Source organism: Tursiops truncatus, chromosome 1, assembly GCF_011762595.2.
Source record: "Tursiops truncatus isolate mTurTru1 chromosome 1, mTurTru1.mat.Y, whole genome shotgun sequence".
Lineage (NCBI taxonomy): Eukaryota > Metazoa > Chordata > Mammalia > Artiodactyla > Delphinidae > Tursiops > Tursiops truncatus.
The window spans coordinates 24,527,286-24,540,054 of NC_047034.1; the positions used below are offsets into that span (position 1 = coordinate 24,527,286).

The 12,769-nt window shown below is 34.1% G+C and overlaps 1 protein-coding gene across 6 annotated transcripts in view; it reads right to left on the reverse strand.

The window, feature by feature from the left end:
- CNST (consortin, connexin sorting protein) overlaps positions 1-12,769 on the reverse strand; it is a 107,856-nt gene that overhangs the window by 55,740 nt on the left and 39,347 nt on the right. For 5 of the 6 annotated variants that reach the window (XM_019920472.3, XM_073801256.1, XM_019920473.3 and 2 more), the window contains exon 2: positions 11,894-12,319. The exons of the other annotated variant lie outside the window; for it this stretch is intronic. In XM_019920472.3, the coding sequence (XP_019776031.2) occupies positions 11,894-12,269 (376 nt within the window). In that variant the 5' untranslated portion in view covers positions 12,270-12,319. The remainder of the gene's footprint in view (positions 1-11,893; positions 12,320-12,769) is intronic. 6 annotated transcript variants of the gene reach the window in all.

Sequence of the window (12,769 nt, forward strand, 5' to 3'; positions counted from 1 at the left end):
CTCTTTGATTTCTCCAGTGATCTCTTGGTTATTTAGTAATGTACTGTTTAGCCTCCATGTGTTTGTTTTTTTAACTTTTTTTTTCCTGTAATTGGTTTCTAATCTCACAACTTTGTGGCAGGAAAAGATGCTTGAGATGATTTTAATTTTCTTAAATTTACTGAGGCTTGATTTGTGACCCAAGACATGATGCATCCTGGAGAATGTTCTGTGAGCACTTGAGAAGAAAGTGTAATCTGCTGTTTTTGGATGGAATGTCCTATAAATATCAATTAAATCTATCTGGTCTATTGTGTCATTTAAAGCTTCTGTTTCCTTATTTATTTTCATTTTGGATGATCTGTCCATTGGTGTAAGTGAGGTGTTAAAGTCCCCCGCTATTATTGTCTTACTGTTGATTCCCTCTTTTATAGCTGTTAGCAGTTGCCTTATGTATTGAGGTGCTCCTATGTTGGTTGCATATATATTTATAATGGTCATATCTTCTTCTTGGAATGGTCCCTAGATCATTATGTAGTGTCCTTCCTTGTCTCTTGTAACATTCTTTATTTTAAAGTCTATTTTATCTGACATGAGTATTGCTTCTCCAGCTTTCTTTTGATTTCCATTTGCATGGAATATCTTTTTCCATCCCCTCACTTTCAGTCTGTATGTGTCCCTAGGTCTGAAGTGGGTCTCTTGTAGACAGCATATATATGGGTCTTGTTTTTGTATCCATTCAGAAAGTCTATGTTCTTTGGTTGGAGCGTTTAATCCATTGACATTTAAGGTAATTATCGATATGTATGTTTCTATTACCATTTTCTTAATTGTTATGGGTTTGTCTTTGTAGGTCCTTTTCTTCTCTTTTGTTTCTCACTTAGAGAAGTTCCTTTAGCATTTGTTGTAGAGCTGGTTTGGTGGTGCTGAATTCTCTTAGCTTTCGCTTGTCTGTAAAGCTTTTGATTTCTCCATCGAATCTGAATGGGATCCTTGTCAGGGAGAGTAATCTTGGTTGTAGGTTCTTCCCTTTCATCACTTTAAATATATCATGCCACTCCCCTCTGGCCTGTAGAGTTTCTGCTGAGAAATCTGCCGTTAATCTTATGGGTGTTCCCTTGTATGTTATTTGTCGTTTTTCTCTTGTTGCTTTCAATGATTTTTCTTTGTCTTTAATTTTTGTCAATTTGATTGCTATGTGTCTTGGCCTGTTTCTCCTTGGGTTTATCCTGTATGGGACTCGCTGCGCTTCCTGGACTTGGTTGGCTATTTCCTTTCCCATCTTAGGGAAATTTTCAACTATAATCTCTTCAAATAGTTTCTTGGGTCCTTTCTCTCTCTCTTCTCCTTCTGGGACCCCTATAATGCGAATGTTGTTGCGTTTCATGTTGTCTCAGAGGTCCCTCCGGTTGTCTTCATTTCTTTTCATTCTTTCTTCTTTATTCTGTTCCGTGGCGGTGAATTCCACCATTCTGTCTTTCAGGTCTCTTATCCGTTCTGCTGTCTCAATTATGCTGCTCTTGATTCCTTCTAGTGTAGTTTTCATTTCAGTTATTGTATTGTTTATCTCTGTTTGTTTGTTCTTTAATTCTTCTAGGTGTTTGTTCTTTAATTCTTCTAGGTCTTTGTTAAACATTTCCTGCATCTTCTCGATCTCTGCCTCCATTGTTTTTCTGAGGTCCTGGATCATCTTCACTATCATTATTCTGAATTCTTTTTCTGGAAGGTTGCCTATCTCCACTTAATTTAGTTGTTTTTCTGGGGTTTTATCTTGTTCCTTCATCTGGTACATAGCCCTCTGCCTTTTCATGTTGTCTATCTTTCTGTGAATGTGGTTTTTGTTCCACAAGCTGCAGGATTGTAGTTCTTTTTTGCTTCTGCTGTCTGCCCTCCTGTGGATTAGGCTAACTAAGAGGCTTGTGAAAGTTTCCTGATGGGAGGGACTGGTAGTGGGTAGAGCTGGGTGTTGCTCTGGTGGGCAGAGCTCAGTCTTGAGCATCTTTTTATGTGACTGTTGGCCATCTGTACATCTTCTTTGGAAAAATGTCTACTCAGGTCCTCTGCCCATTTTTTAACTGCGTTGTCTGGTTTTTTGATATCACATTGTATGAGTTCTTTGTATATCTTGGATATTAACCCCTTCTCAAATATATAATTTGGAAATATTTTCTCCCATTCAGTAGTCAGCCTTTTTGTTTTGTTGACAGTTTCCTTCACTGTGCAAAAGCTTTTTAGTTTGACTTACTTATTTTTGCTTTTGTTTCCCTTCCCTGCAGAAACATATCCAAAGAACTATTGCTAAGACCAATGACAAAGAGTGTACTGCCTATGTTTTCTTCTAGTTTTATGGTTTCAGGTCTTTCATTTAGGTCTTTAATCCATTTTGAGTTTATTTTTGTGGTGTGAGGAAGTGGCTCAGTTTGATTCTTTCATGTAGCTGTCCCGTTTTCCAAACCCTATTTATTTAAGAGGTTAATTTTTCCCCATTGTATATTCTTGCCTCCTTTGTCTTTAATTGTCCATATAAGTGTGGGCTCATTTCTGGGCTCTCTATTCTGTTCCAGTGGTATATGCGTCTATTTTTGTGCCAGTAGCATATTGTTTTGATTACTGTAGATTTGTAGAACAGCTTGAAATGAGTGAGCATGATACCTCCAGCTTGTTTCTTCTTTCATAAGATTGTTTTGGCTATTCAGTCTTTTGTGCTTCCATACAAATTTTAGATTTATTTGCTGTATTTCTATGAAAAATGCCATTGGTATTTTGATAGGGATTGCACTGAATCTGTAGATTGCTTTGGGTACTACAGTCATTTTAACAATATTCTTCCAATCCATGAGCATGGTATATCTTTCAATCTGTGTTATCTGTAGTTTTTTTCATCAGTGTTGTAGCTTTCTTAGTGCAGGTCTTTTACCTCCTTAGTTATATTTACTTATTGTATTCTTTTTGAGAAAATTGTAAATGGGGTTGTTTTCTTAATTTCACTTTCTGATAGTTTGTTGTTAGTATATAGAAACACAACAGATTTTGTGTACTAATTTTTCTTCCTGCAACTCTGCCAAATTCATTGATGAGTTCTAATAGTTTTTTGGTGGCATCATTAGGATTTTCTATGCTTAGTTGTCATGTCATCTGCAAACAGTGACAGTTTTATTTCTTCCTTTCCCATTTGGATTCCTTTTCTTTTTCTCGTCTGATGGAAGACTTCGAATACTATGTTGAATAAAAGTGACAAAGGTGGGCATCCTTGTCTTGTTCTTGATCTCAGAGAGACTGCTTTCAGCTTTTCACAGTTGAGTATAACAGTAGCTGTGGGCTTGTCATGTATGGCCTTTATTATGCTGAGGTATATTCCCTCTATACCCAATTTGTGGAGAGTTTTTACCATTAATTGGTGTCGGATTTTGTCAAAAGCTTTTTCTGCATCTATTGAGATGATCATATGATTTTTATTCTTCATTTTGTTAATGTAATGTATCACGTGATTGACGTAAACACTTTTAACTCTGGTATAAAAGTTAAAAGACAGAAGTATTGTGAGTAACTATAGCTACAATAAAGTGTTAATAGATAAACCATATATTTAAAATGTAAACTGTGACATCAATAACATAAAATGTCAGGGGAGGAGAAGTTAAACTACTTTTTTTTTTTTTTTGCCATGCTCTGCAGCCTGTGGGATCTTAGTTCCCTGACCAGGGATTGAACCGCCTCAGCAGTGAAAGTGCAGAGTCCTAAGCACTGGACCTGCAGGGAATTCCCTAAACTGTACTTTTTGATTATGGTAAAAATTAAACTGTCATCAGCTAAAAATACAATTTTATATATATATATATGTGTGTGTGTATATATATACATATATATATATATATATATATATGATGTTTTATATAAGCCTCATGGTAACCAAAAAAAAAAAATCCTGCAGTAGACACACAAAAGATAAAGATATCAAAGCATACCACTATAAAAATTATCAAATAATGAAGACAGAAAGAAAGGAAGAGAGGAACTACAAAACAGCCAGAAAACAATTTATAAAATGGCAATAGTAAATCCTCACCTACTGATAATTACTTCAAGTGTAACTGGATTAAACTCTCTAATCAAAAAACATAGGGTGCCTGAGTGATTTAAAAAACAAGATCCAACAATTGTTTCAAGAGACTCATTTTAGCTTTAAGGCACACATAGGCTGAAAGTGAGGGATGAAAAACATTATTATATGCAAATGATAGAGAGAGGAGGAGTTGCTGTACTTATATCAGACAAAATTAAGTCAAAAACTGTCAAAAGAGACAAAGGTCACATAAAGGGGTCAGTTTATCAAGAGGATATAATAATTGTAAACAGATATGTAACCAAGCACATATATAAATATATATAAGCACATATTAACTAAACTGAAGAGAGAAATAGACAGCAATATAATAATAATAGAGGACTTCAATACCCCACTTTCAGCTATGAATAGATCATACAGGCTGATAATGAAAAGTGGACTTGAACAACACTATAGATCAAAAGGTCCTAACAGAACTATATAAAACATTGTATCTAACAGCAATAGAGTACAGGATCTTATCAAGTTATTCCCCGGGATAGATCATATGTTAGGCCACAAAACAAGCCTTAACAAATTTTAAAAGTCTGAAATCATATCCAGTGTCTTTTCTGACCACCATGTTATAAAACTAGAAATCAATAGCAGGAGGAAATTTGGGAAATTCGTAAGTAAGTGAAAATTAAACAACACACTCCAGAACAACCAATGGATCAAAAAAGAAATCAAAAGGGAAGTAAAAAGTATCTTGAGAAAAATGAAAATGAAAGCACAACTTATCGAAACTTATGTGATGCAGAAAAAGCCGCGATAAGAAGAAACTATATAGTAATCAATGCCCACATTACAAAAAAAGTAAGATCTCAAATAAACGTTTAAACTAACCTTATACCTCAAGGAACTAGAAAAAGAACAAACTAAGCCCAAAGTTAGCAAAAGGAAAGAAACAATAAAGATTACAGTAGAAACAAATGAAATAGAGACTAGAAAAACAATAGAAAAGACCAATGAAACAATGAGTTGGTTTTTTGGAAAGATAAACAAAATTGACAAATCTTTAGCTACAATAAGAAAAAAAGAGAGAAGTCTCAAATAAATAATATCAGATATGAAAAAGAAGACATTACAACTAATACCACAGAAATAAAAAGGATCATAAGAGACTATTATGAACAATTTATATGTCAACAAATTGGATGACCAAGAAGAAATGGATAAGTTCCTAGAAACATACACCATACCAAGAATGAATCATGAATAGAAAATATGAACAGACCAGTAATGAGTAAGCAGATTGAATCAGTAATCAAAAACCTCCCAAAAAAGAAAAGCCCAAGCCCATATAGTTTCACTGGTGAATTCTACCAAATATTTAATGAAAAATTAATGTCAATCCTTCTTAAATTCTTCCAAAAATCAAAGAAGAGGGAACAGTCCCAATCCCATTTTTACAAAGCCAGCATTTCCCCCAATACTAAAGCCAAATAAAGATACTACAAGAAAAGTAAACTATAGACCAATATCGCTGATGAATAAAGATGTAAAAACTCTCAACAAAATACTAGGAAATTGAATTCAACAGCACATTTAAGGGATTGGACACCATGATCAAGCAGGATTTATTTCTGGAATGCAAGGATGGTTCAACATACAGAAATCAATCAATGTGATACAGCACATTAACTGAATGAAGGATAAATATCATATGATCATCTCAGTAGATGTGAGAAAAGTTACTTAACAAAATTCAATATCCTTTCCTGATAAAACTCTTGACATAGAAGTTACAGTCGGAAACCTCAACATGATAAAAGCCATATACGACAAACCCACAGATAACATCACACTCAACAGTGAAAGATTAAAATAGTTTCCTCTAAGGTCATGAACAAGGCAAAGGTGCCCACTCTCACCACTCGTATTCAACACAGTACTGGAAGTCCTAGCCAGAGCAATTAGGCAAGAAAAAGAAATATAAGGCATCAAACTCAAAAAGGAAGAAGTAAAACTGTCTGTTTGCAGATGATATGATCTTATAAAATAGAAAACCCTCAGGATGCCACTAAAAAACTGTTAGAGCTAATAAATGATTTCAGTAAAGTTGCAGAATATACAATCAACATACAAAAATCAGTTGCGTTGCTATACACTAACAATGAGCCATCTGGAAAAGAAATAAAGAAAAAAATCCTATTTACAATAGCTTTAAAACGATCAAGTACTTAGGAATAAATTTAACCAAGTAGGGGAAAGCTCTGTACACTGAAAACAATAAATATTTATGAAAGGAACTAAGAAGACACAAATAAGTAGAAAGATATACTATGTTCATGGGTTGGAAGAATTTTAAAATATCTATAATACTCAGCAATCTACAGATTCAATGGAATCCCTATCAAAATTTCAATGGCAGTTTTCAAAGAAATAGAAAAAAGTCCTAAAATGTATATGGAACCACAAAAGATCACATATAGCCACAGCAGTCTTGAGTAAAAAGAACAAAGTTAGAGGCATCACAGTACCTGATTTCAAAAAATACTACAAAGTTTTAGTATTCAAAATAAGATGGTTGGCAATAATAACAGACATACAGACCAATGGAACACAACAGAGAGCTCAGAAATAAATCCACACAATTATGAACTTGATCAAAGATGCAAGAAACAAATAATTGGAGAAAGGATAGTTTCTTCAATAAATGGTACTGAGAAAACTGGTTTTCCACATGCGGAAGAATGAAATTGGATGCTTATCTCACTACATATACAAAAATTAAAAAAAAAAATCAACTCAGTATGAACTGAAGATTTAAATGTAAGACCTGAAACCATACAACAATTAGAACAAAACATAGGGGAAAATCTTCTTGACATTGGTCTAGGCAATAATGTTTCAGACATGACACCAAAAGCACAGACAACAAAAGCAAAAGTAGAAGATGGGATTTCATTAAACTAAAAAGCTTCTGCAGAGTAAAGGAAACAATCAACAAAGTGAAGAGACAACCTATGAAATAGGAGAAAATATTTGCAAACCATCCCATCTGAAAAGGGGCTAACATCCGAAATATATAAGGAATTCAAACAAATGAATAGCAAGAAAACAATTTGATTGTACCCTGTTGGTGGAAATGCAAATTGGTACAACTATTGTGGAAAACAGGACAAACATTCCTCAAAAACGTAAGACTACAACTACCATATTATCCAGCTAACCTACTTCTGGGTATATACCCAAAGGAAATGAAATCAAGACTCAAAGAGATATCTGCTCCCCCAGGTTCATTACAGCATTACTTATAATAGCCCAGATATGGAAATAATACAAGTGTCTATCAATGGATAAACAGCCGAAGAAGAGGTGGTACACATATAAAATGGAATATTACTCAGCCATGAGAAAGAAGAAAATCCTGCCTGTTGTGACAACTTGGATGAACTTGGAGGACATTATGCTAAGTGAAATAAGCTAGACAGAGAAAGACAAACACTGCATGATTTCACCTTACATGTGCAATCTAAAAAAAAAAAATTTTTTTTTTAAATGAAACTCAGAAGCAAAGTAGTATAATGATGGTTCCCAGGGACTGGTGGGGGCAGACGGGGAGATGTTGATCAAAAGGTACAGAGTTGTAGTTATGTAGGATGCATAAATCTAGAAATCTAATGTACAGGCATGATGACTATACTTAATAATACTGTATTGTACACTGAAAATATACTGAGAGAAGATTTCAGTTGCAGTCATCACACAATAAATGGTAACTATGTGAGGAGATATGTTAACTAGCTTGACTGTAGTAATCATTTCACTATGTATATCAAACCATCATGTTGCACACCTTAAATACGTACAATTTAAATAAATAAATGAATTGAAATGTAAAATATCACTGTAAACAAGGCTGTCAATTATTTAAGAAAATTGAAGGTAAGGGTATCTGTCTAATACAAGTATCTTCTAGCTGCCCTCCCCCACACACATTGTATTTTTTCAACCACTGTGACTAACTTTGCATAAAATGTAGATTGCATAAACAGTGGCATATCAGAGTTTCATGCAAGAAAATAAGTGCATGGCCTTGCAGGAATTCTGCCACATTCCATACTAAAAAGCAGGTTTCTGTTTCCAGTGCTGTCAAGCTTGAAGGACAATAATTTTATCATGGTTTAAAGAAACATATAAATTGTTACTGTACATGTTATTAAATGACAAGGATATACTTTGCCTTAGGCATACAAAATATTCAATGGGAAAACAGGATTTAGCCATATTCTGGATAATCGATTTTTAAACTACTTAAAATACGTCCTTATTAATTTCACATTACTAGGATAAAGAACTCATACTGAGAAAACTATGTATTCCCAAAGAGTTGGAAGAAGAATGATGGAAATCAGGGCAGCCCTAAGTACCCATCCTACTTCCACTACGTATTAGCTGTACCTGCAGCACATCCGTCAATCTCTTCACCCCCCAGTTTCCTGATCTGTAATCTGGACACTCTACCAACTTATAAAATTATTGTGAGAATTAAATGAGATAGTGAATGCAAAAGGTAGGTGTACTCCCAAAGCTTATCCTAAAAAGAGGTTTTACTGTCACTTGAATTAAAAAGGTCACAGGAATCATAAAGCACTTCTCAGACAGTGTGCTTTTACATTTCTTTTTTCACTTTAAAGAAAACATTCAGAGCAAAGTGTAAATAAAGCTAATGAAGCACATATTGCTAATGTCATGGTGAATAACAGGAATTATAAAAACTACGTTGGAGTATTAAATTGCTTATCTATTAGTCACCAATATTGTAAGTTTGAACATGATTAAACTTATTTTTAATAAAGACAATAAAGAAAATAAACACTAGCATAACCATGAGTACTCAGAAAGATTAGCATATTGTGAATTGATACCTTTATAATGTACTAAAACATTTTGAAGTAATAGTAATCAAGCATTTATGACATAACATGGAAGTTTCAGTATTTTTCCATGTAGAGTTCAAAATAATTTTTATGTCATTACTTCTCATGTCACATGGTCTTACAAAAGTTTTGCTTGAAAAAATTAAGAATATATCATCAATTAATACAAAAATTTCTTCTAAATATATTAAAACTTTTCTGGTAAAACTGTATTTATAGTTACTGAGAAAAGCCAAATCAAAACATGTATCAGCACATATAATTTCACCTTAATTACAAATTGTCACTCAATACAAAAGAAGCTTTCTTTTACTAGGTATGAATCTACACATCCACATAGGAGCAAAAAATTCTATTTATCTTCATCTGTGAAAGTCAAATGGGCTATAGTTAAAACACCTCATTAAGCAATTTGGTGATTCTATTTATAAGTATATGTAGGTGGTGACAGTCAATCACAGGCCTTCATTTAATTTAATATCTGTCAACTTCATCAAGTTCTAAAATAGACATCATAGCTTACATGTACCTATTGAGGTTTCACATTCTTTTAAAAAATTACTTGTAACTGCCTTGGGCCAGAGATTAGAGGAATTACCTTAACTGAGAGATTGTATTCAATTCATCACACCACCTGAGTTTTGTGTCAGTTTTGACACAGTTATTTTATTCAATTTAGAATCTGTCTCTGATAGTGGTCAAGAGACACACCTGTGGAAGAACAGTACCAGTATCCTTTACCCTGAAACATCAGGAATGTACCCTGACATAATTACTCATAGTATTCTTCTTTAATAATCTAAAATCTGCCATTTGTTAATATACCGAAGGGATATTAACTGTTTCTCTGCGTGACAGGGAGAATGATGTGACTAGATAATTTAAAGGTAAAAATCTCATACCTTAGGTAGTAATTAATCAAGATAATGAAAAATTATCACAGGCAAAATGGGGGTTGAGAAGCTACTCTATTATTAGAAAAGTACTTATCTGCTAATTTTGTGAAACTTTATTTACTTAGTATCTTAGAATTAAATAGTAAAGAGTAAATATGCCCATAGATCTCTAACCATAAACTCTGTGCATTTTTAGTTTTGACATGAAGAATGGATTAGCAAGAAACAAGATGGGAGACATCTTTAGGGGGCTTTTGCAGTACTCCAGCTAAAGATGATGATTAAAAACAAAAATGTACCAACGTACCGCTTATACATGAAAAACTCTATAGATACACTGGAGGGGAATCACCAAATTTTAATTGAGTTTAGACTATACCATCTCTATTCAGAAATCTGAGAAATTCACAGCTCAGAAAGGAGTTTTATAGATATATGTAGATGAACATCATCATTACACAGATGAGGAAACTAAAGTACAGAATGGTTAAGTCTCACCAAGTGACCCAGGACCAGAAGTAAGATTTGAACTTAGGTTGTACAACTCCTAATTCAGTTTTCTTACACTCTTAAACTCATTTTATTAAAGATATATAAAATAACTTTTTAAATAATCTGTATAAAGGCTGTCCCTAACTTTTATAAGTCATATATTTCAAATGCATAAGGGGACAGTAATTTTATACATATCTGCTCACTGATAATCACTAAATAACTTGAAATTATATAATCACACCTAGGGTAACTGGAATAGGTCATGGAAAGAAGAAATAAAAGGAGCCATGAATCCTGAAGCTATGATTGACCCTTATATATATGCAACTAGGTGTCAGTTCTTAAAAACATCACTAGATCAGATTAGAAAGGAACAGTCAAATAGCACTTGAATTATGGTTACTGAATAAATCAATTTATATACAGATAGCACTGTATATATCATCTGTTTACAATTAGTTCTTTTAAGAAAATGCTTTCACTTCTCTTGTCAAAAATTTTTTTAATTTGCTTTGAGTCTACTAAGGAAAAGCAAAGAAAAAGGGATCCATTAATTGGAAAGCCAAATGAGTTTAATGAGTTACATTAAAAAGTTATCAAATTGCCCGATTGAATAAACAAGGATTGATTTGTAGAAACCAGGAAGTTTCATATTTTACTCCAAATAAACAAATACAAATAAAAAATAGGATATGGACAGACTGGCTATGTTTCTAATCAGCCAAAGAAGCAGAAGAGAGGAGACACTCCATTTTGTTCACCAGAGCAGCTGTTTGTGTGGGTAAAGTGGTGCTACACTAAAGAGTCCCAGTCTAGGGTGTCAAGAACTCTCTAGAGACAAATGGTTTTGATCAAAAATAACGAGAGGCTGCCTTTTCCCAAGCGTGCCCTGTGACTCAGGCAAAAAAGTCCACAGCTCCAAATTTTAACTGCCAACTTACAAGCCAGATGAGAAATACTCTGATTTACTTTGTAACCAAAGTAATATAAAGCTAGATGTCTTATTCAACATTGTTAGATGATGTATATTAATACATGTTAATGTTTACCACTCACCTACTAAGTGAGATGGAAAGATCCTATAAAGAGGCTGAGTAAGATTGTACTAGCCCATAAACTCACAGGGTAGAAATCAAAGCCAAAGTGATGAAAGAAGGAAACTTTTAAGGTTGATATTGGTAGAAAATGGTCTAATATATAAAGGAAGGAGGCTATATATATATATATATTTAAAGCACCTAGTGAGAAGACAGGTACAAAGAATGTCAATTTCAGCATACTTATTACATCAGAATGCTGGGAACAGCCATAAAGAAGTGGTTAAATACTTTATGGTACACCCATATAATGGAACACTATAGAGACATACGTCACATGCATGGCATACCACACAGATGTATCTGTATGTGCTATCACAGAACTAGCTCTGGAATATATTAAGAGAAGAAAAGCAAGAAGCAGGACAATACACACAGTATGGGATGGGAAGACTTTATTCTTAAACAATAGTATAAATAATTTTTTAAAAATACCTTGTGGTATCTTCTTAACAGTGCCTTTTTTGCTTCTTGAACTTTTTCCAGGTATTTTTTGGTCCTTTCTCAAGAAGGCCTGTCCATCTTTGGGGCCTTCACAAGCAGTGTTTTCCAAGTTCTCACCTGCAGCCACCTCACAGCTTGATGTGCAGCTTTCATTATTGTTGAGACTGTCCGGTTCAAACGCTTCAGGTTTACCCATTGCACTGTCACTGCTGGTCAGAAGCTCATGCCCATCACCATCAAGTTGATTTTCATTTTCATCTGATGCAGAGGGCAAGCATGTTACAGTACTTTCCACGCCATCACCAGGATGACATCCAACTTGTGGTTCTATCTGCAGATTATATGTAGGAGTTTCACTGTCATCCATTAGAACATCTTTTGTTGAACCGTTTAAGTTTCATTAAAGTCCTTCAATGTCTACAATGACAAAAAGAAAAAAACATTCATTTTTTAAACTCTGGATTTTCGGGGATCTTTGATTTTCCTCTTCTCCTGGGTTGTTCTACTGTAAGTAGGGAAGAGAGAAATGACTAAGGCTCTTTTCTACTACTTCTATCCCACTTACAACCCTACCCCACCTCACCTAGTTCTTGCTTGAATACAATGGTTCTAAACCCTGGCTGTATGTTTATTGCCTATGGAGCTTGTCAAATTTCTATCATAGACCTCTGAAATCTAAATCTCTGGGGATCGAGCCCAAACCCTGACATATTTTTTGAAGTTCTCTAGATTATTCTAATGTGCATCACGTTGGGACCACTGCCTTGAAGAAAGAAATTAATGGTTATCTGCTAAATTAAAGGTTGTCTGCTAAAACCAGTCACTCATGTTATCCCTGGACACTTAACAAACAAGTGAAAGTTACTT